Source organism: Castor canadensis, chromosome 10, assembly GCF_047511655.1.
Source record: "Castor canadensis chromosome 10, mCasCan1.hap1v2, whole genome shotgun sequence".
Classification (NCBI taxonomy): Eukaryota; Metazoa; Chordata; class Mammalia; order Rodentia; family Castoridae; genus Castor; species Castor canadensis.
The window spans coordinates 117,239,581-117,266,562 of record NC_133395.1 but is presented as its reverse complement, the minus strand read 5'-3'; the positions used below and the strand labels follow the sequence as shown (position 1 = coordinate 117,266,562).

Genomic DNA, 26,982 nt, shown 5'->3' with positions numbered 1-26,982 from the left:
CATAACATTTATAGAAAAATTAAATAGACTGGTACTGTCTAGTAGCCAGACCAAATCTTTTTTTTTAATCTAGTTCCACCTGTGCTTCCTACAATTAAAGTTTGGGGGATGTTTGCTATGTTTTCTGTTTACCTTCTTCTCTTGACAAGACTAAACTTTGGTTCTTTTTGTGTCTTTGTCAGAAAGAAACTGAAAGAGTCACCCCTTGTTCTCTAGTGATTTAGAACACTGGGCATTTTCAGGTGTATCTGGAACGCTTTTGTTTTCTGCCTGAAGGCAGGTTTTTCAACCATGTGAACATCCTCAGAGTGCCCAGAGCAGTGGTGAAGGATGAGCTCACTCGGGAAGCAATGTACGCAGAAAAGATTGCCCACGCCTGCAGCTGAGGCCATGCTGGGACTGTTGCAGGGACAAAAATATATGCATCCAGTCACCATTTTTTCTTTGTCCTCTGTAGGACTCTGAAAGACAGGTTTTTTCATCATTTAAAATACATATATAAAGCTAGCATAGATAAAATTTAGGCCCAAGTGAGTAAAATAAAAGATCCTTAGACAGTCTGCAGATCCCATTCTTTACTGTGGATAGGCAAGCTATTTCCTAGCAGAGGTTTTAAGACCCAAGTCTGAGAGCAGTCTGCTAATCCCAACTGCTTCCCACAAGAAGAAAGTCATAACTTTGAAATTTAGGAATTTCATAGCTATTCCAGGGTTATTAAGTGTAACATTTCTGCCTTCAATATACTGACTTAAGTCTGGCTTCGCCATCTCATCTCCTTAATGCCAGCACCTCAGCATGTTTAGTAACGGTGCCATAGTTTCCTGGTTGGCCTCCCTTTCTACCATCTCCTCAGTGTCTCCTCAGATACTATCCACAACTTATACCCATGCCTTCTGTTTTGTGTCATTGTGGCATTCTCCTGTTTCAAATCACATGACAACTCCTTGTTGTCTTTAAGATAAAGTCCCTGGATAGCAGGGATTTTGTCCCAGTCTACCATTATATTCCCAGTATCTCCAGTACCTTGAGCAAGACTTTGCCCATGATGAAGAAAGGAAAGGAGGCAGAACAATGATAGATCCTTTCTATGTAAAAGGTATGATAAATCTCTCCCTTGTCCCTGTGCCCAACCTAAAGCAGGCTGTCATCTCTACACATGCTTCACTTCTTCTGAAGGTATGTTTATGTTTGTGTGTCAGAAAAAAACTACACAGTATAATCAGTCACCCTAGTATTTTGCTTTGCAGTGCCAAACTTTGGTAATAACTAGGCATTTGGTTCTGTGTGGCTATAAATGGAGGGGTAGAAGAATACCTAAAACTGAATGTTAAAGGTATGCATTGTCAGACACCAAATAATGATTTTTAAATACTTTCTGCTTTTATTTTTTCTCTTATCTAAGTTTATCATTTAACATTCATTCACTTATTATATATTGAAATAAACTAGTCAAATTGGAAATACCTGGCTGGATATGGTGACTCACACCTATAATCTCAGCTACTCATGAGGTGCCCAGGCCAGCCTAGGCAAAAAGCTAGAGAGACCACCCCCCATCTCAATCAATAAGTTGGGCATTGTGGTATGCATCTGTGATCCCAGCTATGCCAGAGGTCATAGGTAGAATTGCTGTCTGAGGCTGATCTTGGGCAAAAACACGAGACTCTACCTGAAAAATAACTAAAGCAGAAAAGGTGTGGGGACATGACTCAACTGGAATACTCCTGCCTAGCCAAAAAAACCAAATCTACAATAAGTACATGCAATGATGAAATAGTTACTCCTTTAAATATATTATTGTATAGCATAAAAATTTAAAGCATAAAAATATTTTATAGCATGAAAATAGCACTATATCTCTCTTTTCTATTACTTACTTTTGTGGTCATTAATTTTATGTAATTCTTCCTTTCTTAGATCTTAAATTTTTAAACTTTGAATTTCTATTGATAATCACAGAAATTCTTCTAGCTTTCATTTCCAACTCTCCAACCAATTATAGTTAAAAGAAGGTTTATATTTTGTAGAAAATTTTCTGTATTTCTGCTTTCTAAATATGCTGTCTAAATTTCTATAATTGAAATTTTTATGTAAGAAAAATACTTTAGCAAACATGTTTCATTTTCTGTTGCTCTTCAGCAATGAAACTGTCTGACAATAATGCAGAAAATGCTTTCCTAGACCCATATGTATTTACAGTACTATTTCTTCACTTAAATAAACTAAATGCTTTAAGTTTGTGGTTCTTGCTCTTCACACAGATTTAGCCAATCAGGAAGTCAAAGTGTGTAATTCTTAGGTACTTTTAGGTAACTTCCTGTGAGTCCTCTTCTTTTAGACATTACTTGGAATGAATATGAGTAACTTTTTCCTGAATGTCCTTTTGTTACTTGAGGGTTAAAAAAAAATACGTGTTACCCAGACCAGATAACATATAGCAGGGTATTTTAGCAAATGATTTATACCTATTTGAATTGCTATTTTTAGTTCATATTTTTCTTTGCAGATTAAAGAAAAAATACATTTTTGTCTTATTCATAGGATATATGAACTTCTACTCAATTTGTTATTCACCATAAGTTTCTGCTCAAGATGGTTTTCACTATATTCCCCAGTGTAGGGTAACCAAGTATGTGGGGTTCTCCAGGCCTGACAGCTAGTGCTTAGGGGTTAACTCAGTTAACATTAGAGAGCATGCTGGGGAGGGTCACGAGGTGGACAAGAGGATGTCTAGAAAGTGCCTCCCCAGAAATAGGAGCACTGGAAAACCAGAATTCTTGGCCAAGCACATAGTAGAAATGACTTTCAAATGATGTATTAGTGAGGGTTTTCTAGAGGAATAGAACCAAGAGAATGTACATACAAGAGAGGGGTCTATTAGATTGGTTTGTATGATCACAGGCTGGATAGTCCCACAGTAGACATTTGCAGGCTAGAGAGCTATGGAAACTGGTGGCTGCACAGTTCCAGAATCCAGAAGCCTTAACAAGGGGGCCCAATGATCCAAGGGTAAAGGCTGGAAGGTTTCTGGAGAGCCACTGGTGTGAGTCAACATTGAAAGGCTTAAGATTCTGTAATTTAATGTCCATGGGTGGTGACAGTAGCAAAAAAATGCCAGTTTCCCCATTCTCCTTCGTTGCACTAGACCTTCGTTGCACTAGACCTACAGTCTATTGTGCAGTGCTGCCCATAATCAGTGAGTCTTCCCCCCTCGGTCTCTGGCCCACATGCCAGTCATCTCTGGAAACTCTCACAGACACACCCAGAAGTGGGTTTTACCAAGTTTCTAGGCATCTCAATCCTGCCAAGTTCACAAGCAAAATTAATTATGACAAATGAGTAAAAGATCCTGCCAACCCATCATGTGCCAGCTTCAATGAAGAAAACCTCCCTAAAAGAAACCTGGGGCCAGGGAGAGGGGGCAAGGAGGGGAGTTGAGAAGGATCCCTGAAGTGTCTGTATGTAGCTTTGCTCTCATTTACATATGTGGGCGGTACTTCCTGCTGTGCTCTGTTCTGCTGCACTTTGCACTCCTTTACAGCAGTACAGTATCTATTTTTCATCATTTGGATGATCAGTGATGTATTTTCTTTCCAATTCAGATGTTTTGGTTCAGTAACAGCAGCTGTTAAAGAGTATATTGCACATCCCAAGGATAATGGAATGCCTCATGTTTTTAATGAGAAAGATAATTATGTAGTTTTCATTGTAATAGTTATTTTTTATTTCCCATTTACTTCCCATAATTTTAGTTATCATTGCCTGCAAATTATAAATGAAGATCTTATTTTCAAGCCAAAAGCTTGCCAGTAAAATTGACAGATTTTCAATAACAATCTACATTAGGAGCCATAAAAACATCATTATTCTATTCACTTTCTGGTCTCTGTGCAGCAGTTTCCCAAATAATAAATGATATGAGTGAAGGTTAACAGTAAAGCAGTGTCATCAAATAAATCTCCAGGCTAGTTTTGTGACTGAATTCGTGTCCATCAGATTGATGCTTTCCCTTTCTGTGTTAGTTCTTTTCTTCCTCCATTTCCCCATAAGCCTGTCTTAGAAACTAGAGAACAAATGAGGTGATGTAGAACAAATGACACTTATAGTCCAGTTTTTTAAACATAAAGAGATTTTCTTTATTTGTCATGGCCAAAATATTCTATATGTGTTACAATGTAAAGTTTTGATTCAATTAATGTTCTACACAATGTAGAGTAGGTATTTAATCCTCATGAAGACCCTGAGAAATAGAGACTCTAATCATCCCCATTTTTCAGAAGAGGAAACTGAAGTTTAGAAGGTTAGGCAGTTTGTTTGAGGACAACAGCTGCTTAATTGAGGAAGTGTGACTTGAACCTGAATTGTCATCTCTGGAACCACAATGTATATGCAACCTGCTGTGCTGTATAAGCATGTGTTAAGTCCTATAAAAGTGATAGACCCTCCTCAAGAAACACCCAAAAATAAAACTGAAATGTATATTCATTTTTATGTGATATGTGTATGTTTGCAAGAAAATGATATATCACTTAATCTCATGAAAATAGACTTGTTTTGTAGTTAGGGTGAAAGTTGTCAGTACCTTTTTGCATGTTTTTCATTTTAGAAACTACTTTTAAAACCAAAAAAAAAGTGCTTGTTCTACCTAACTGTAATTTTATTTCTTTGGTTACACTAATGAATTGGAATGTAGCTACTCAGCTGCTAACCTTGTGGATTATTCTACATTGCTGCTCTCCACTGCAGCCATTACTGGGCTGCAGAGCCAAAGCAAGTCTTTAGGATGCATCCTGGTCAGTTTTTCCCTAATTTATTTGCCACCACTGTTAGGTAGAGTCTGTCATTCTATATAGCCAAAAAGTTGTTTATTTTCTTTTTTTATAGAAATAAAAGCAAAGCATTAAAAATAACCTTAGAAACTCAAGACACAGATGAACTTGAAGTACCTGTACACTCAGAAAAGTACACCACCTAAAAAGTAGTGCTCTGTATAATACCCAGGAAATAACAAAAGGAATGAAGAGAGCAAAGGTTGGAGGAAAGCTAAGGACTTGCTATCATTTGTTCTCTTCATTTAAGAAGCTTTTAGATTAAAGTAGTGTGCCAGAAACCATTTGGATTATTCCTTGAAACATTTTTTATAGTTGCTCACTGCACAGTACAAAGCATAGGACCAACATATCTGTTCTTCCTTGCTTAAATTACTAGTCCATTTTATATCAGAGGAGACTAAGTCAGAGCAACATCTTCCAAAGGATTAAGGGGAAAGAGCTTTGTCTCTGTGAGGAACAAAGACACAAAGGTATCACTTCCCATTTGTATAGAAAGGTTTGGCTTCAGTTTCAAAACTCAGTCTCAAACAATTTTATCTCTAACAACCCACATGATCTCTGTGATCTGTGGTTCATATTGCAAAGGTGACCATCTTAGCTTAATAGGATATAAAATTATCGAAGGCATAATGCAGTCTTGCCTCATTTCCAAGGTGAAATTACAGCAGGAACGGAGAATTCTTCCAGAGACATATCTGAAAAAGAAGTTTCATAGGGAAAACACTTTCTCTCCACTTAGTGTTTGCCAATAGGAATCTGAAATGAGTTTCCTAGAAGAATGCATGTGCTAACTAAATCCACATCCCAGATCCCAGAGACCCATAGGGATGACTTTTTTTTTATTTAAGTACTTTATTAAGGTTGTTTTCACACAATGCAGAATTCACCCTTTTAACAGCATACAATTCAACGGTTTTTAATATATGCAATGCAACATCACCATTATCTAATTTTAGGTCATTTTCACCATCCCAAAAGATGATGAAAGTAGTTACTCTCCAATGCCTCTCTCTGAAGACTCCTGACAACCAAAAATCTGCTTTTTTGTCTAATAGATCTGCCTATTCTAGTCATTTCATATAAATGGAATCACACAATAAATGGCCTTATGTCTCTGGCTTCTGTAACTTAATGTTTTCAAGGCCCATGCTTATTGTAGTACTTTGTTCCTTTTTATGCCTGAATCACTGTGTGGATAAACCATATTTCTTTATTCACTTATCAGCTGATGGATATTTGGTTTGCTTTTACTTTTTGGCTGTTATGAATGATGCTGCTATGAACATTCATGGTGGATATTGACTACTCACATGGATATTCATGTTTTCAGTACTCTTGGATATATGCCTAGGAGTAGAATTGCTAGGTCATATGGAAGCTACACTTAACTTTTGATAAACTGCTGGACTATTTTCCAAAGTGCTGTGCCATTTTACATTTTCACCAGCAATATATAAAGCTTCCAGTTTCTCAATGTCCTAGTCTGTCTTTTGTAAGTAAGCCATTGTAGTGGGTGTAAAGTGGTATTTCACTGATTTTGATTTGCATTTATCTAATGACTAATGGTGTTGGGCATCATTTCATGTACATATTAGCTATTTCTAGGTCTCTTCTGAATAAATGCCTATTCAAATTGTTTGTCTATTTTTTATTGGATGTCTTTTATTATATATTTGTAAAGCTCTTACTATAGTTTGGATTAAAGTTTCCTGTCAGATATATAATTTGCAAATATTTTCTCCCATTCTATAGATTGTCTTTCATTTCTTTATACTATCCTTTGAAGTACAAAAGTTTAATTTTGATGAAGGCAAGTTTTTTTTTTTTTCTTCTGTGGCTGTGCATTTGGTATTATATCTGAAAAGCTATTGCCTAATCCAGGGCCACCAAGATTTACCCCTAGGTTTTCTTCTAAGACTTTTATAGTTCTAACTCTTAAATTTGATTCTATGATCCATGTCATTACTTTTTTGTGTATAGCATGAGGTAGGGGCCTACCATACCTCATTTGTTTTTAGCATGGATATCCAGTTGTCCTAGCAACACCTTTGTTTAAAAAAAAAAAAAAACCTATTCTTTCCCCATTGAATTGATCATACATATAAGAGGCTTTTCATCTGGACTCTCAACTCTAATATATGTATATGTCTCTTTGCAAGTATTATATTGTCTTGATTAGTGTAACCCTGTAGTAAGCTTTGAAATTAGCTCTGCCTTTTCCATGATGGATTTGCTATGCTGGGACTTTTGCATTTTCATATGAATTTGTCAATTTCTACAAAAAAGGCAGAAAAGGCAGCTGGGATTTTGGTAAAAATTTGCCAGAGTTTCAATAAATGTCTTCCACAGTTCCATGTGTTAAAGGTTCGGTATGCTGTTAGGAGGTGCAATGGACCTTCAGGAAGTAGGGTCTTACTGGGAGGTCCTTAAGTCATTGGGACGTGCCCTTGAAGATAATTGTAGGACCCCAACCACTTCCTCTTTCCCCTCTCACTTCCTGTCTCATGACGTAAATGGTTTTGTTCTGCCATTGCAAACCATATCCCCCACCACAGGCCCAAAGCAGCGGGTCTGCTTGATCTTGGACTAGAACCTCCAGAACTGTGAGCTAATAAATAAACTTTTTCTGCTGATAAGTTAATTATCTCAGATATTTCACTGTAATGATGGAAAGCTGAGTGACACAGGATTACATCAAGTCTGTAAATGAATTTGGGGAATTCTATCACCTTAGCATATCAAGCCTTCTAATCATAGTATGCCTTTCTATTTTTTTAAGTCTTCTTAAAATTTCTTTCAGCAATGCTGCATCATTTTCAGTGTACGAATTTTGTGCTTCTTTTGTTAAATTTATTCCTAACTACTTTATTCTTTTTGATGTTATTGTGAATAGAATTGTTTTCTTAATTTCATTTTGATTTGTTATTGCTAGGGTATAGGAATACAATTGGTTTTTCTATATTGATGTTATAACTTGCAACCTTAGTGTATTTATTACTTTCTGTAGATGTCTTATGATTTTCTATATATAGGATCATGTCATCACAAAGAGAAATAGTTTTACTTCTTTTTGTCCAATCTGGGTGGCTTTCATTTCTTTTTCTTGCCTCATCACCTCAAAAAAATGATTTTGTTTTTAGTAGAAATTATTTTCTTTATTTCAAAGATTTTGTTCTTTGACTGTTATGACTTCACTATTGAGCTCTAACACAGACATGATAAGCTTAGTCAGAATATGTACTTAATGCAAAAAGAAAATTTTGAGGATTATCCTGGGACTAGAAGTTCTTCTGATATAAATATGAATGCTGGTATAAAATTACCATTGGTGATTTATTGTTTTAGTACATATATTTACAGCACTGTCTTGGCAATCTCTACCACCTAAGCTGAGCCTCTAAAATAATTGGCCTCCAGGTTATGGGATTCAGCTGTTGTAGCTTTTCTTCTGAATAAGAAGAGCATCTCCCTTCCTATTGAGTGCCTACAGGTCAGATATTCTCCTAGGCATAAAGGTACAACACTGACTGAGACAGAAAAAGCTTCCACCCTCAGGAGCTTATATCTGTTGGGAAATATACAATAAGCAAATAAGTACATGAAATAATCTATGAAAATGATATGAGAAAAAAATAGGGTAATGTGATGGAGTGACAGAGTTGGGCAAAATGGTGAATACATCAGTTACTATCTGAGCAGGTCACATTTGAGCTGAGATCTAAAGTTTAAAAAGAAGCCAGACATGCAAATAACCTAGGGATAGATGATAGGCTGAAGTTCACAGAAGAGATAAAGTGGCACATGACTGGAATATTTGGGATGTGGGACTGATAAATTATGGGGAAGAAGAAATAGGTTCAATTGAGAATGAATCCTGGGTTTGGAACTTAAGCAACTGAGCAGATAATAATGTCATTAAAGTTTTGGAGGTTGCAGTCCATGATCAAGTGGACCCATTGCTTTGGGCCTGTGGTAGGGGTGCTGACTGCCAATGGCAGGGAGCCATGGCAGAGTAAATCCATCTACATCATCAGCTGTGAAAGGTTGCAGAAGGAAATTAGCCATCAAAGTACTGCAATCAGAAATTGTAAGTAGACCTCCCATTGAAAGTCTGTGCTCTTGAAAAGTGCCAATGTGAAGTGACTTTGTGAAGCAACTTTGTGGCAAAGGAAAAGTAAAGTCTCTTCCCAAAGGTGCAGGACTGTCTTTCTAATCCACTAATACAGAAAGATATGAGTAATTCTTAAAGAATACTTACTGACATTGTAAGAATACATCTTCCTTGTAATGTTTTGTTTATACTTTAATAGAGTTTTCTATTATTAAGTTCAAATATTTTTAATTAAGAAAGAAGTATAGCCCTCTGGGTAATATGGCAACCATGTAGATAGCTGGTAATTAAACTTTTCTGCACTATCACTGCATTCAAACAAATCATAAATGGGTCATTTTAAGCCTGCAAATGTCATTAAGCACATCTTTAAATAAACAAAAAAGACTTAGAACAGGCTTTGTAGCTCCTGCCCCCCCAAAAACTTGTTTAAAAATGGTTATTTTCATGAGAAAGACAAAATAGGCTACCAATTATATATTCGGGTATTTTCTTTGGGGGAGAAGGATTTTTTAATGGGAAAAGAATTATAAAATGAATCATGTAACTTTTGACTTTTTTGCCTCTCCATTTTTGAACATCAAAACTGAACTATAGAGGGATACTTTTAAAGATATTTTAGGTATTGTTACAATATGGGCAAATTTTTAAAATTTAATTGTGAAGTCATTTGGGATAATGTCAAAGGATTAGTTTCACTGCCACCCTGATATAGTTGAGCCCAGTATGAAACAGGGAATATCTGTCATGTTTTTTTAAAGTAATAAAAGTTCTATTTAATTTGTGCTATACAAACTTAGAAGAAAATGAATTGTAAATTATTTTAGAATTCTAAGGTCATTATTCTGTTTATATAACATTCTGAATTTTCTACGGTATATGATACTCTTTGTTCAAAGGGAAGCCATCTGTCTCTCTTTGAATTTTCCACTCAAGTATGCCATTTGAAGCTGTTTTTCTAGCAATACTCCATTGTTTAAAGAATTCATATCTTTCTGACCCCTCTCTTGCTTTAACTACAATATTGCATTGTTTCAAACACCTGTTTCAAGGTCAGGTTACCCAACATATTAGACATATTGCCCTGGCCCAACTGTGCAGGTTCATTAGGGGTGACTCCCCCTTCTCTGGCAGTTTAACCACAGGTACCCACTGGCCTCATGCTGCTCTGGGGCGACCTGATAAACAGCCTTTCACAAGCAAGGCCCTCTTTCAAGTCCATCTGCATTTTCAACCTTCCAAACTAAAAAATCAAGAGCAGTAGGTACTGTGGTTCAATGCATCAACTGGGATCAGACAGACCTAAGTGAATCCAGGCTTATCCTTCTCACCTATGTGACCTTGGACATATTCAGTAAACTTCTTTAGCCTCAGTTACATCATCTATAAACTTGAGGAAATAATACCTATTCTACTTGGTTATTTGGACTATTAAATGAAAGAGGCACGTAGAATACCTCACCCATAATCCAAGGGACTAAGAACATTTTCTTCTACTCATTGCTGAGTACTCAGAAATGTAAACCAATATACCTGGCATTCTAAAACAAATTGAAACCTTTTCAAATTCATAAAATCCCAGAAATTGATTACAAGTACCATTTAATAAGTAGTTGCTATATGGTTATATGCTTCTTGCACTCTGTAGTTGAATGAAGTGCTAATATAGAGTGAATTAATGTGTCTCTTCTGCCGAGTAACATATTGGGATATGCTGGAGAGGGAAAAATATTTACAAACCAGGAGTAGTATCTCTGGTCTTTCCCCAAAGACCACCTTCTGTGATGCCTGCCTTGTTCCCAGAGCTAAATTCTAAATGCATATCTTCATGGCTGATGAGCAGCAATTTATAACCTAACCATTTCATAGTGCTAACCATGGGAAGAATGTTTTGTTTATTAAAGTGGACACTCCTACCAATTAATAACTTTTGGAAAACAGTCTGATAGTTGATGTTTTATCAAAACTGTACTCTTCTTATCCCTGAAAAGAAAGGTCATTATCTCAGTTTTTTCTGCCAACATACTATCAGAGATATTGCTGAAACTACAGAATTTGGTGATTAAGTAACATTTGTGACGTTAGTGTAAGTATTTCAATTGAGCATAGGAATTTCCCAAGTGGAACTTGCTCCTTAGACCTCTGCTTTCTTTTTTTAATCGTTTTCTATCTAAACTCCTGCTGTTGCTACAGAGTGGTTTATTTCTTCTACTTTCTTTGAATCCAGTGTCTAGTTTAGTTTCAAAGACAAAAATGCTGTACTGAAGTAGGTAAAAATAATAAAAAATGAAATTGCACTCCAAAATTTAGGGGATGTTATGGAATAGCAGAAATCATTAGTACATTTTGCTATCTCTATTGTGAACAGCTCAGAATGCAAAACAGTGTACCACTTACTGCAATGAAGAAAAACAATTTCAGGTTCTCAAAAGTTACAGAAAGTGTAGGTAGGAGCACTTTACAAAAATGAAGGACCTAACAGAAATATAAATTGATGTGAATGCATGGAGTGTTTAGCCAAAATACATGGGAACATTTTCTTGTCAGTTCTCCAGCATTCTGTGATAAGGTTAGCATTCTACACAAGTGTTTACTGAAGAAATTTACCCTCTCTGATGTCTTCCCTTTCCTAATTTAAAGTAGGATCAAGTTACACTTGCCAGCAAGAGGCTGGCAGCATTTCCTAAATACTCTGGGGTCTAAAATCTTTGACTAAGAACCCTTTCTATGACTTTCATGGTTTGGGGTACCTCCATGTGCCAGGCACTCTACAAGATGCTCTTTACTTTCTCTCCATTCCTATCTCCATACCTTAACTGCACTTAGCTATTACTGTTCGACCAAAAAGGAAACAGAGAGGCTTTATCTTGCTCACATCTAAGTGACAAAGCAGTATCTAACCTAGGAGTTTTGGCCAGAAAAGCCAGTGTGCACCACCACAATGAACTACTCCCACTAATTAGAGACCACTGAAAAAAAAGTCAATGACCTTGTGACAACTTAACTTCTATTGTCACTTTAACCTTTAAAATATATTAGTGTGCAAAAGCACACCCAGATGTTAACATATCTGTGATTATTATATTACACTCAAACTTTTTTTACATTCTAAAACTGTTTAGCTTAAAGTTATCATTTTCCCACTCCAAAAACTTCAGTCTGCTTACCTCTGCTGTTTTTATTTCTATAAAACAGCCTCCTGGTTCTTTAAATAATATTTTAAGCTACCATTTATTGATGGCTACTATACTTGTCCTATATCCAAGGCTGCTGTGGCCTTGAAGATAGCACACCCTTAAATGTAATATAAGACCTGTTCAATTTGATTTTACTAGATTCCTTTGGGTTTATAATTAATTGTTAAACTCAGGATTACCTTGATCTTAGAAGATAGGTGCTAGAAAAATAAAAATTGTTTTTTCAATTCATTTAAGGTTAATAAGAAGGGTTCAACTGTACTTGTCAGAGAATTCTTTCTGAAAATTAGCAAACTGATTATCAAGGAAAGATGTATGGGAGTATATTTCTATTTAGGTCATAGATTAGAAGGGTATTCCATATAAATATAGCACACCAATATAAAGATCTTTTAAATTTCTCCTTTCATACCCTTCCTCCCTCTCCCCAAAAATGTACATGTATGAGATTGTAAGTTATTTATGTCTTTATATGGACTTAAATATGAGTTTAATTATTCAAGAATTCTCTACCTGGGACCTTTTATAAAGGATTGGTATATATAAGTAAGGCAGAAGTTTGTCAAGTGCCTGAGGTCACATGCTAAAAGGTTTGTCACAGATATGGTTATGTATGCATAACCATAGATCCATATGACTGCCACTGATATAAAACATGATCTAGCAGATGGTTCTTTCAAATGGCCTGACTCCTGGTTTATGTTATATAAGTTGATAGGGCATCCCTTATATTTAGCAAAATATTGTAATTTGGACTGTGCCTTAGTGTTTTGACTTTTGATTTTACTCCTTTGCATAGTGAAGATATATGCTGAGAACTACTATAAATTGTGAATGGGCTGGGTTGCCAAGTATGTGTCACTTACAGCTTGTTTGTAGCTCCTATTCTCATTGTTCTTTATGTTACTGGGACTGTGTCCCCAATGAATCAGGGCACTCTTGTGGGGAGCTTGTAGTTCAGGAATTAGAAAAGAGTTTTCAGTAATGCTAATTGGTGAAGAAATGCCCTGAAACACTCATTTACCATGAGCTACTTAAAATATTTAAAATGTCAATGTAGAGATTCAACACTGTCTGCAAATTGCAATAGAAAGTAGAGTAATCCTCATGTTAAAATGGCAGTGAAAGCATAATACTAGCATTGACAAATGAACTTTTTAATTTTTCTTGCTATCATGTAGGGACCAAGAAAACTTCCAAATCTTTCTAATGGTAGGTACATACTCTTAATATAAATTTGTTGGATAGAACTGAATATCATCATGCTGAACAAGATAAGCCAAGCTCAAAAGGCCACATATCAGGTTGGTGAAGTGGCTCAAGTGGTAGAGCACTTGCCTAACAAGTGATAGAGCACCTGGCCCTAAGTTCAAGCCCCAGTGCCACCAAAAAAAAAAAGGTCAGATGTCACATTTCTTGCTCATATGTGGAATCTAGACCAATGAATGGAAAAGGGGGACTGTCTGAGGGAATGAGTGGAAGGGAGAAGAGAAAAGGAAAGGATACTGAGGAGCGAAGAGGATTGAAGTATGCTACGTACATACATATGAACACGGTATAATGTAACCCATCAAACACTGTTTGAAAAGTGAGGGGGGAGGAAGAAGGGATAGAAATATAATGGAGGAGATGAGCATGTTCAAAGCACAGTGTACATATGTATGGAATTATCATAGTGAAATTCCCTCATGTTATTAATGTATGCTAATTCAAAAATGAAATTTTTAGAATAATAATAAATATAAATTTAAAATCACCACTGATATGACTCCCCAGCTACATTACACTAGAACTGCGGAAAGAGGTTTGCCGATGATTAACAAGTCCTCACTTCCCAGGATATCTTCTATGACCATTAGAAATCTTCATTGTTGTTGACCATGGAGAGGCACACATATCATAAGCATAAACTTTGATGAATTTTCACAAACTGAATGAACTCATGTGACCATCATCCAGATCAAGAAAGAACACCACCACAATCCAGAGCCCTATGTGTTCCTTCCATGTTACTATCCTTTCCTGCCACTATCCCCTCACAAATAACTATCCCCAAGGTTAATTAATATACTCTTTTATGTCTGACTTCTCTCACTTAGTGTTTTGTTGGTGAGATTCAATAGATCGCTTATTTCATTGCTGTATAGTGTTCCACTGTGTGAATTTAGCACCATTTATTTATCCATTTTACTGGGCATATTGGTAGTATTCATTTGGGAGCTATTAAAGAAAATGTCTTTGGGTAGAATCTTAGACTTTTTTATGCTTTTGTACCATCAAGAATCTTAGACTTTTGATAAGACTTGAATAAGAAAGAGGAAGTGATTTGGTCCTATCAGGTTTAAATTAAATTGTGGGTATTTTCATCCTTGTTGCTATGGGTATTATTGATTTCATTTTTGAAAGACTATATTACTTTCTAGTCTGCTGAATAATTTTTCTATGAACATAAGCTACATACTTCTGACTTGCCTCATGTTTTCCTCCCTGATGCTTGGAATACACTGTGGTATCACCCTTCTTAAAGGCCCGGCTTAGTGACCATCTTCTCCTTGAAGCCTTAACTGTGCTGTATAAAGGGACCTCTCTCTTTTATGAAATGCCAGACCATTTTGTATAACACCCTTTTCTCATGTTACCACTTGTATTCTAACAGCCACCATCTTCTTTGTAAGAGTAGTTCTATTTTTAAGCTACACTTAATATAACCTAAAAGAATATAGAAACAGGATTATTTGATAGATTTTGTATTAAGACTTTTTGCAACATGATTTCCCCTATGCCATGAGAATCAGGCACTCTCACAATGCAAACCTGATTCTGAGAGTCTCGGTGATTTTTTCAGCTCCAGAACCCGAATAATGTCACATTTCCTCCCAATTCTATTCCCCTCCCATCTATAAAGAATACAGTGAGTTTCTTGGTCTGACCTTATCTTGTGGCCATAGTTCATTTTTCTCCACACCACACTGTAAATTTAGCCTGGGGTCACCCACAGTTCAATGGATCAGAGTCTTTTTGAAATTAACAAAATTCTATAGACAGATATTTAATAAATTAAGCTCTTGTGTTTTAAAATCTCGAGAACAGAGATTGGGTAAAGGGGATCAAGATGAAAGGTTGTTTTTGTTTTTACTGTGTTTTATATTTTTGCTGGATTTATAAGATTTCCTTTAAATCATTACCAAGGCTCTGTGTGATTATTAATGCTGACTTATATGCTACCTTATATATAGTCATTTCCTCATAGCTCTCATTTGCCCTGCTAGTTGCATGACCTACCAAAGCATGGGGCACATCTTGACTATCTTTGTAACTTCACTGGCTTAGGGTCCTAATAATATCTGAGGGAAGTCAATGAAAACAAATGACTTGAATGGCAAGCGAGCAGAAGACTTGTCTAGGAGTCTGAACACAGCTGAATTGTGTAGCCCTCTGCCCGGTGCTTCATTCCTAAACCGATCTGACTGATAATGTTTCCCCTCTTTCCTACAAGGCTACTTCGAGACAAAATCGGATTACGCATAACCTTTTGAGCTGCTCTGAGTTAGAATTACTGCCTCTCAGCAGTCGCGTGATTTAGTTAGGGGACATCTTGTGCCAAAGTCCACTTTAATGTGAAGAGTTTATTGCAAGCCTCCTTTAAAATAATAATAATAAATGATTTAGCCTTTCTGGAGCTTTTGAAGTGGCTTATGAGATTGCAAATCAAAAATGTGCTGGAGAACTAAGTTAATTACCTGCCTTCGCCACCAGTTGCTCTATCCATGATTTGGAGGAAGTTGCTTTCTTCTCTCTGTTCATTTTTGGCTGCCCTTCCAGAGTGCTGTCAGAATGAATTTTACTATTGTAGGAAATAAAATCATGGAAATACATAGAGTTCTAAGCAAACTTAGCATGAACAGTGCCTGTCTTGGAATAGGGTCTCAGTAAGTAGTTGTGGAATAAATTAATGACTCAATCTATCTCATTTCTTACCACTGCAGATGACTGCAATAGTCCAGCCAGCAGTTCCCCAGCCCCTGCTTCAATACTGCCAGTGGTGGAAAGCCCTTCTGAAGGCCCCTAATTCCAATGTCAGCAAACTTAATTACTATCAAATGCCATGTTAGACTTGTTTGAGGGTTTCTGTAATTCTGTGGGACAGCCGATCACTTCTGTGCTGCGTTCTATTCATATCTCTGTTGTGATACTAACCATAAAACATTCTAATTCCAATGGTATAATGCCTCTGTTTCTAGACTAGGGGCTCACGAGGATAGAGGTATATCTTGTTTCCTTTTTCTCCCAGCAACTAGCATGGAACTGAATGGACGAAAGACTAGAAGAAGGCGGATAGAGGAATGAATAATAACAGTGTTGATTGCCAACTCAGTGGTCTCTTATCAGGGGATGTTTTCACCCCAGAATATATGTGCCAAAGCTAACTCATTCAGATTCAGGAAAAAAAATTTAAACTATCCATTTATTTTGTAAATGTCAAACATTTTAATTTCTATATTTTGTGTATGTTTTGTATTATACATACAATTTTAATATAGTTGTACAAGACTTTGGTTTATAAATGAACACATAACTGAAAGGTACATGTGTTATTATTCAACTCTTCATTACAATAGCAAATACCTGAAATAATTAGTTTATAAAGAGAACTGGCTTATTGGTTCACAGTTTGTTGGGAGGATTTCGATCCGTGATTGATTGACTCCATTGCTTTTGGACCTGTGACACATATGCACATATGACAGCATATAGTGAAATTGTTCACTGCAGGCTGGATGCTGGAGAAAGGGAGAGGAAGAGATGGGGGGGAAGAGTTGGGGCAGGGAGGTTCCACAATCCCCTTCTAGGGTATGCCTCCATTGGACTAAGACCTCCCACTAGGCCTCACCTTTTGAAGGTTCCATGATCTCCCAATAACACATGGGCCTTTAATACATGAGCCCCTGGAGGACACTTAAGACCCAAACTAGCATTTCCTGATAAGGTTTCAAATCATAAGTTTTGATACCCCTAGTATAGCTGTTTGTCAGGTTTAGTGCTAAGCATAAGATGTATATTATTCAACTTAGTCCACCAAAAATTATGAGAGGTATAATATGGACTGCATTTGTCAAATGAAGAAACTGAGGCATTTCCAGCTGGAAATGATAGAACTGGGGCCTGGACTCAGTTCTGTCTGACCAAACCACTGCCGCATCCTCTCTTATTTTTCTCTCCTGAGACCCAAAGTTGTTCTTTAGACACAGTACATGCCTGTATTGAATGACTGAATCTATCATACTAAGTACATATTAAAGATTTCTTCTTAAGACAAATTGTGAAAACTAAAATGTCATTTTCCCACTTATTGACAATGACAGGCCAAGTAACATACCAATATGACACATTAAAAGGTTCAGTTCCGTTTCTTGACAGAAAAACTGAATGACGGCAAGTCACTTGTTCACTGTAGCACTCAAAGTCAAGCAGCTAGTATTCTCATTGTCACCTCTGTTTATAGAAATACTTCTTTGTAATTAGGTATAATTCATATACCATAAACTTCACCCTTTTAAAGTAGACAACTCAAGAGTTTTAGTATATCCTGTATGCATTATGACCTAATTTCAGAACATTTTCATCACCCCAAAAAGAAGCCATTTACCCATTAGAAATATTTTCCCCAGTCACTGGCGTCCACTAACCCACTTTCTATCTCTATTTATTTGCCTATTCCAGACTATTCATATACACAGAATCTTTCACTTAACATATGTTTTCAAGGCTCATCTAGGTTGTAGCATGTATCAGCCCCTTATTTCTCTTTATGGCTGAATTATATTCTATTGTATGGATAAATAAAAATCCATTCATCAGTTGATGGGCATTCAGCTTCTTTCACTTTTTGACTATTAGAACTAATGTTGCCATGAATACTTCTGTAAAAGTTATTTTGTGTACATAGATTTTCATTTCTCCTGGTATATGTCTAGGGGTTTCTGGGTCCCATAATAATTCTATGTTTAATACTTTGAGAAACTACCAAACTTTTTTTCCAAAGCAGCTATACCATTTTACATTCCCACCCAGCAAGGGCAATGTATAAGGACCCCCCAGTTTCTTCACACCCTTGGTATTGTCTATTTCTTTTTTAACTCTAAGCACCCTAGTGGATGTGAAGGGCATCTCACTGTGGTTTTAAGTTGTAGTTCTCTAAATTCAACATGTTGTGCATCTTTTCCTGTGTTTATTCTCTCAACTACTTTTTACGAATTTAAAATCTCTCAGTGCTTTTTCATTAGAATATAAATTTTGTTATTATTATATTTGTTTTTCCCCAAGAACCCTCTCAAAGTATCTTAAATACTCACAAATCCTCCTGTAGATTGTCTGACCTCTCATGGTGCCAAGCTGCTAGAACCATGAACATAAGGATTTTAACTGAGTTTCTGCTGGCAACTTTCCAGAAAGTCTCCACCTCACATTATTAGATAACAAGTTTTTTAAAACCTCAAATTAAGATGATGGTAATGCTTTATTAAAAAGCATTTACTATCTTAGGAACGCTAAGAATTGTTTTCAAAATTACATTTTCTTTTACATCCTTATGAAATAAAAAAGAAGAGAAGCCAGAGGCCATCTTAAAGGACCCTCCAAGAAAGTAAATGTAGAGATTTAAATGTCTACAAATTCTAATGTGTCTTAGAAAAGACCTGAGTACAACCATTTTTTCCAGATATACCAGAAATTTTCAAAATTCCTTTAAGTTATTTGCCACTGCTGGATGTAAATCACACTGCTCGTTGTAATACCAGCATTTTAACAATGTTGAAATTAGTACTTGCTCTCAAATCTGATTTAGGCCAAAAAGAAATGAAATAAAATGTTTTAAAACTTTCAGATACCAATTTCTTTCTTGTGCATTGAAATGATATTTCTATTAGCCTCTAAAGATTTGTAGTGGTATTGTTGATTGCATGTATAGTATTGCCCAATCAGTGTAGATATTTATTGTGGCTTTGAGGCCTTTCTGGCTTTCAGAGCTTTCACGTTCTCATCTTATCTCACATTCAAGTTTTATTTGATGGCTTTTAATAGTAGTAGTTATTATCAATCTTACTATAATTTGAATATATTTGGTCTTCATGTTCAACAGTGGTGAAATTCACCAACTCCCTTATGAACTACAATTTTTCATAGAAAGTTATTTTTATTTTTTAAAAAAACTACTTTGAATTTTTATTTATTTAGTTAATCCACAAATATTGGTTGATCACCTACAAAGCACCAGACATATGAAATACATGTAAGAGTAAGGTGCTCATTGTGCTTACCTGTGCAGACTTCTCGGCCTACCTGTGGACTCCAGAAATAATTACATAACTATAATTGTGATAAATGCTAAAAGTGAGAAATTTTAAATTCTATGAAAGCACATAACAGTGGATCTGATCCCATTTGTTATCAAAAAAGGCTTCCCTGAGGAAGAGACATATCATTTGGGACCTAAAGGATGCCCAGCAAATAGCAGACTCGAGGCAGAGGGAACTGGTAATGTACCACAGGAACTAAGGCAGGTGTGAGTTTCATGCTTTTGAGGACCTCAGTGAAGGATGGTGTGGCTGGCATGTCTGGGAGAAAAATTCACAAGATGAGTGAGGCAGATGGAGGAGGATCTCATGAAAGGTGTGTTAAGGATCTGTGCTTCTCAGTGGGGAGCCATTGCAGGGGATAGGGGCTATGGGTAGCATTTGCTGATAGCCCACAAAGTTAAGAAAGACCCTTTCAGAAAAGTGACCCTTTGTTCTACCATTTTCCTCTCTTTTGGTCAGGATTACAACTGGAGAAACTATCAGCCCAGCCAGATGAGTGAATCTGAGTTGCAGATGCTGGCAAGCCTACGACGGCAGCAGAACGAAGAACTGGAAGACATGGGGGCTCCCCATGGCCTCAGTGCATCCCAGGTTGACAACTGTAATGTCAGCATAAGTACCAGCAGCGATGACACAACCACATGGAACTCTTGCCTGCCACCTGTGAGTGCTGTGTTTTGTATTCACTTCATAGCCATAAAGCCCAGCCTTGTCTGGGAAAACTAGACTTAACATAAGAGCACTCCCCATAAGAAATACTCAGACTTATTCTGAAATGGTGTTTTAGGGTTAGGGGCAGAAATTAGGAGATACCATCATCTTTTCTTAAATTGTCTTGTTTACCCTCAGAAAATTTGTATATGATAACCAATGTGTTAATCCATTTTATACTGCTATAACAGAATACATGAGACTAAGGAATTTATAAAGAACAGAAAGTTATTTCTTACAGTTGTAGCTAAGAAGTCCAAGGGTAAAGGACCTACATCTGGCGAGGGCCTCCTTTCTGCATCTCCCATCATGGAAAGCAGAAGGCTAAGAGAGCATGTGCGAGAAAGAGAGAGAGAGAGAGAGAGAGAGAGAGAGAGAGAGAACCAGTAGCAGGAGGCTGAATCAACCCTTTTATCCAGAACACATTACCACAATAACTAATCTGCTTCCATAGTGATGAGATTAATGCATGCATGAATGCAGAGACTTCATGTCTTAATCACCTCTTAAAGATTCCACCTCTCAACACTGTTACATTGACATTAAGTTTCTAACACAGAGACTTTGGGGCACATTCAAATCATAGCAATGTATAAAAACATACACTTAAAAAAAGAAAGAATAATTTTACTGTAGACTGAATATTCTACTATATCCTCACTCCCAGCACAAGCCTTGTGCCTTATATTTAACAAATAAATGTTTATTAAATAAATGAACAAAGGGGAAAGACTATAGATATATTTAGTATTGCTTGGATATGAAAGCAGAAAAGAACCTTCTGTAGAGTCATTAGATATTTATTGACCAGTGCCTCCCTACATCTAAGGAGCCATGGCAGGCACCTTTCAAAGGCTTTTATTTCCCTATGTTTACATAGTTAAAGCACATTAAGTATGGTCATCACCCTCACTCTGGGACAGCAGAGGAGTTGGAGCAGGTCTTAGTCTTCCTGTTTTTCAGGTGAACAAACTAAATCCTTGGCCCTGTATGTTGACTCAGGGCCCTGTATGTTGACTCCATTCTCTACAATATTTTTCTCAAGGATCTTACAGCTTAACTTGACAAATAAAGCATAAACTGAAATAGAATACCCCAAAAAATGTCATAAGGCAGAATAATAAAATCATTCCTATAATAATTATAATTAAAGCCACCATTTTCTTAAGCATCTAGAGTCATTTTAAGATCTCTATAAACCCAAAGAACATTTGCATATAAAAACCATATGTTATTCATCTTTCCATTGCTGTGACAAAACACCTGAGAAAAACAACTGAAAAGAAGGAAAGATTTATTTTGGCTCACAGTTTCAGAGGTTTCAGTCTATGGTCAGTTGACCTCATCACTTTGGGCCAGTGGTAAGACAGAACCACTGCAGGGAGTGCATGGTAGAGCAAAGCAGCTCACCTCATGGCAGCCAGGAAGCAAAGAAATAGAGAGGAAGGGCAAGGGTCCCAATATCCCCTCAGGGGCACATACCTAGTAACCCAACTTCATTCATTAAGCCCCACCTCCCAAAGTTTTGACCATCTCCCAACCATGCCACCAGCTGGGGACCAGGCCTTCAACATATGAGACTTTAGGGGCATTCCAGATCAAACTATAATACCACATTGAGCATCATATTAACCATATTAAAATATACATTCATCTGATAGTAAATATTGCTTTTTTACTATGTAATATTTTAAAGGAAATATAAAATCATATAACTGATTCATTTTTACATATAACTATATAAAGATTGAGCTGAAATATAGTTGACAGAGATGTTATGTTGTATATATTTAATAATACATAATTTAAACAAGTAAATATTATATATTTTTAAATTATTGATCCATTTGTTAATTAATAATTAATAATTCTGCAACTTACTTTTTGTATCTTAAAGCTGATTTTTCCCAGGTCTCCGACACCTTGGAGGCCCAGTCACATATGTTATCTAACATCCACATTCCAACTGCCCTGTGAGATAAGTACCATTTGAATCCCCATTTCCAGATGAGAACATTCAGGCTCTGATGAAGCAGTTTAGACCTAGGTTGGCCTGATTCCCAAGCCTGAGGTCCTAACCACTATGGTGTGGTGATTTATTCATATGTATCTTAATTATCAAATGGATGCTATACACATCACACATCCAGTGGAAGGTGAGAGTTCTGTGATCTTGAAGAGAATTTGCAAGTCTTCATGGAAGAAGAATTCAAATTGGCTCCAAGGAGATGTGAAAGGAAAAAATTAATACAAGTTTTTAATTAGTGCTTTTTATTCCCACTTTGCCCATCCCCCAGAGTTCCCAATTGTGCTTTCATTAACCACAGCTATCAAGTTTGCATAACGTCTAAAGCAGCTTTGGTGCCAGAAAAATATCTGTGTTCTGGTTACTCGGGCTACAGTGCATCCTTAAGCCAGAGCTAAGATCATAAGAGTCTGTTTGCAGATTTTTTGTCAATACAATTTATGAAGGAATTGAAACATTGCCTTTCTTACAGAATATTCCTTAGTACTCATTTAAACTACAAGTAAGAAAGAGAACAGTGGCCTCCTAATGGAGTTCATTCTGTCTTGAAGCAACTCAAAGACCAAGCATTATGGAGGGCAAGCTGAAGAATGATTATTTATGGACTGAGAAGTCTGAACTCTTGGTTGCCCTGGATACCACATTCTCATCCTTTCCTGTTCTGGCAAGGACTAAAGTCTCCTGCATGACAACTGTTCCACTGTAAAGTACACAGCCAAAAATAACACCATTAGTAATGAACTTAATAACCCCTCTATTCAACCAAATGAGAAATTGAAGAGTCTATTTTTTTAGACAGAAAATAACTGAAAATCCTACCTTTTCTATTCATAAAATATGCTTATTATTACATCAACTTCAGTCTATTCCAATACTGAAACTATCAACAAATGCGAAATTGCATTCTTTAATGAATACTACATCCTGGGCTCTTATGAAGTTTAAATAGAGCAATTTTCAAGCTTCATTGTAGTCTTTCTGAGAGCATATGCCTTTCTCTTCGGAAATTGTACAGAGATGGTGTAAAGAAGAAATGAAAGAACTAATAACTTTATTTATCACGGTGACATCCTATTCTTCTTAACTCAGGAATGGCACTGCCATCCACACTGGCACTTGAGCCAGAAATTTGGAAGATATCTCCACTTCTATACTTTCATCCCCCATTTCCAACTTCTCTCTAAACTCTGAAACTCCTGTATTTTGCCTCTTAATAACACAGCCTTGACACATTATTTTTTATCTAAATTCCTTCAGCAGTCCTTCAATCTCTCTGTATCTCCACTCCAAGCACCATATGCTTGAGGTCAAGAGTGTCTGCCCTGAAGTCAGAGTGCTGTGGTTCCAATCAAAGCTATGATCTTGTAAAGCACTTTTCACTATATCTGAAACATAATAAGCATTTAGTAAATAATGCTTAGTTGTTATTGTTATCATCATTATTATTCACATTAATGATCTTTCTGAAGCCCAGATGTGATCTGGTCACTTCCCTACATAAAGCCCTTGAGTGGCTCCCGTCTTTAGTTTGGCACACAGGTTCCCATGATCTGAGACCTGCCCCTATCTCAGCCTCATCTCTCACTCTTCCTCACCTTTCACTCCATGCTTTCATCCCAGTTATAACTTCCTGAATATATTCTATGCATATTCCAGTATTTTGTGCCTGATTATTCCTCAGACAGCTCCAAAGCCTCTGTGGCCCTTCTCCAGGCCTTGCTGTGAGAGACATAGCTTCCTGTCTGCCCTAGAGCCAGGAGATCTCCATGGAAACTCTCACCACAAGCTTACTTGTTTGCCTCATATCAAGTCATCCACACATTTTGTTCTTTGAGTTGTACACATGTTAGGGACTGAGTGCTGGAGATACCCAGTCTTGAAGTGTTCACAGTTGTAGAGGGAAGCGGAGAGGTAAAAAGCTCACTGTAATTCAGGGGGTGAGTAAATAATAGAACAGATTATGGGAACACATGGGAGGGAGCCATTAATTCTACCTGTGGGTTCCAGGGATGCACTCACAGAGAAGGCAACAGTTAATCCAAAGTTCAAGAATGAGTGTGCAAGTTTACTATGTAGCAAGAGAGAAGAAGAAATCTCAGGCTCTAAAAAGGAGAGTTCTGTGGATGTAAGCCTAGAGTCTCTCCTCTTAGCATGTTTGATCCTCCATTAGCTTGAGTAGATCTTGACTTATCTTGCCACTTCACCCTATCCCACCCCATCCCATCCAACATCCGCAAAGGAGAACTTCTCCACTCTGGCCACACTGTGCCACATGCCCATCACTAGGGGAGCTGTTCCTTTTGTTCATCTATGCCATTGCTCATGCTTTTTGCCTAGAATGCTCCTCCATCCTTAGAAATGTTCTTTTCTACCTAGAAAATAGCTACTTGGTTTTTCCTTTGCTTGTTTGATGGCTAATTTTTATTAAAGAATTTATTTTTAAGGCAGTTTTAGGTTTTCACCACAAAACTAAGAGAATGATACAGAGATTTCCCATATACCCCCTGCCCTCACATATGCACAGCTTCACTCATGATCAGCAGGTTCAGTTGGAACAAATAGCAGTTGTTGCCAATATCCCCCAAGCCTGAATGTGAGCACCTTGAAGACAGAACCATGCCTCCATCTTTTCATTCCTTCCATGCTGGGCAGGTGGCACCACAGCCACTTGTCAGTTATTGGTTAAGTGAGTCAATAACTAACACAAAAAAATTCCTTTTTTACTATAAAGTAAGATAATTTTCATCAAAACTCCAAAATAAACATGAGCTTTGTTTTGCTTAAATTAATCTTGAGTGATACAGGAATGTCTTATATTCAATAACTGATAAGTGGAAAATAAATGTACACCCAAAGGAAAAATCTCCCTCTGAGGGAGGGCTGATGAGTGAGACAGAGACAGAGAGGGAGAGAGAGAGAGAGAGAGATTAATTTAGTCAGATCTTGTTCAGCATAGTATCTTTACCTGACAACTTCACACACATTGCCGTCTAAACCTAGAAAGCCAACAGAGAGTGAAATGAAGTCTTTAGCAAAATCTGTTGTGTTTACCACAGTAGCATCTGTATAGTTCAGAGTAATATGTACTGTTTAAAAGGTGTTTAGATATAATAAATTAGTCATTTAAAAGTGTAATTAAATGTAACCATATTTCTCATAGCAAACTGGCTTTTGTAGGTATCTCATGCTAAATAAATCAAGCCTACTGAAAAATCTATTGGCCTTTGACAGACAAATTTTTCAAAGTTTCTAACTTTGAACCAAATTCAATTAAAACAATACTTTACAACTTCTGTGGAAACCAAGCTACAAGTAATCAATTTTGGAGGGTTTCTGTTAAGAGTAGTCCTCATGAGATTTATTCAAAAACTAATCTTTAGGCAGCCTTGGGAAAGGAGCTGGGAATTAGTTATAAGGAATTTTTAAGTGAATTTTATCGTGGTGAAGATTTTGATTGACAGACAATAGCACAAAACCATAGTATGTGTGAGAATGTGTGTGTGTATGTGTGTGTGTGTGTGTGTGTGTGTGTGTGTGTGTGTATGTGTGTTCTTAAGGAAAAGGAATAGCTATTAATGGGTATAGCCTCATGTGATGACCAAAATAATACAGACTCCACCTAGGCCCAAATCTCAACTCTGCCATTTACTAGCATGTCCTGTAAAATGTGATAAATAAAAAGGCCTCCTTAGGCTGGGTGTATAGCTCAGTGGCAGAGTGCTTGCTTAGCATGCACAAGAATTTGATCCCCAGCACTGCCAAAAAGTGGGGTGGGGGGCTCCTCATATTTTGCCATGTGTGACCTGAATGGGTACATGGGATGCATGTTCCAAAGTAAGCTCTCAATGATTATAGATTGCTGCTCCCTAAGGTTCTGTCCTCAAAGGGCCACTTAGTGATCAGAAAAGATTTCTAGGACATTTTCCCTTTTCATGGCTATTGAGGGCCATAAGAGTGGGCAGAGATGCTCTTATGCTTGTCTTGATGTGAACTTAAACACTAGCACTCAGACTGACCCCCACAGAGTTTTACAGGTGAACTCTTTGATGATTTCATTATTTCAGTATTTCTCTGTCCCTCTAAGAACCTAGGTTCAAGAAAAACATGCCTAATGTGCAGATGTTAGCATATGCCCCAAAGCCATCATTCCTTCGAGCTAACAATTCCCACAACATAACCTATCATCAACCACATAAGTCTTCCCAGCTTGGAAAAAGAAAAAAAAAAAAAAAGTTCATCGCACGCATCCATCAACATGGCATGTTGCAGAGCATAATATTTGGAGAAAAGCAAGTCAAAATGCACTTAATAAAATTATAAGCATACGGTGCAGTTTTCGAACAAGTTATTTATGGTCTTGATTAACCTTGCAACATCATTGTCATAGTCATACATTTTACATAAAAATATTGTCCTTACCTTTTAACACGACAGGATTATCTTATCTCTTGTTCTTTTACTTAGCCTTCACTTCTCTTCCTCACCCCCAAATTTCTAGCAGCTTAATCATAGAAAAGCAAAGCATTTTGTGCTTGGTGGTAAATCTTATGAATGCTGTTTTTCTGGCACTAGTGCATAGCAAAAGCGCCACCAACAGGACAAGTTCCCCTGTTTCTATGATTTGTTCCATTTCTTTGCTCAAGAGAATATCAGCATTTTACATGATAATTGCTGGCTGTTGTGCATCCAAAACATAATATTTTGGCATTTCAGGTGTTTTATAACTAGTAAGTCTTAATTTCTTCTGACC

At 36.9% G+C, this 26,982-nt stretch overlaps 1 protein-coding gene across 10 annotated transcripts in view; it reads left to right on the top strand.

The window, feature by feature from the left end:
• Cfap20dc (CFAP20 domain containing) overlaps positions 1 to 26,982 on the top strand; it is a 205,875-nt gene that overhangs the window by 120,969 nt on the left and 57,924 nt on the right. For all 10 annotated transcript variants that reach the window (XM_074044080.1, XM_074044082.1, XM_074044079.1 and 7 more), the window contains one exon: positions 19,955 to 20,158. In XM_074044080.1, coding sequence (XP_073900181.1) covers positions 19,955 to 20,158 — 204 coding nt within the window. The remainder of the gene's footprint in view (positions 1 to 19,954; positions 20,159 to 26,982) is intronic.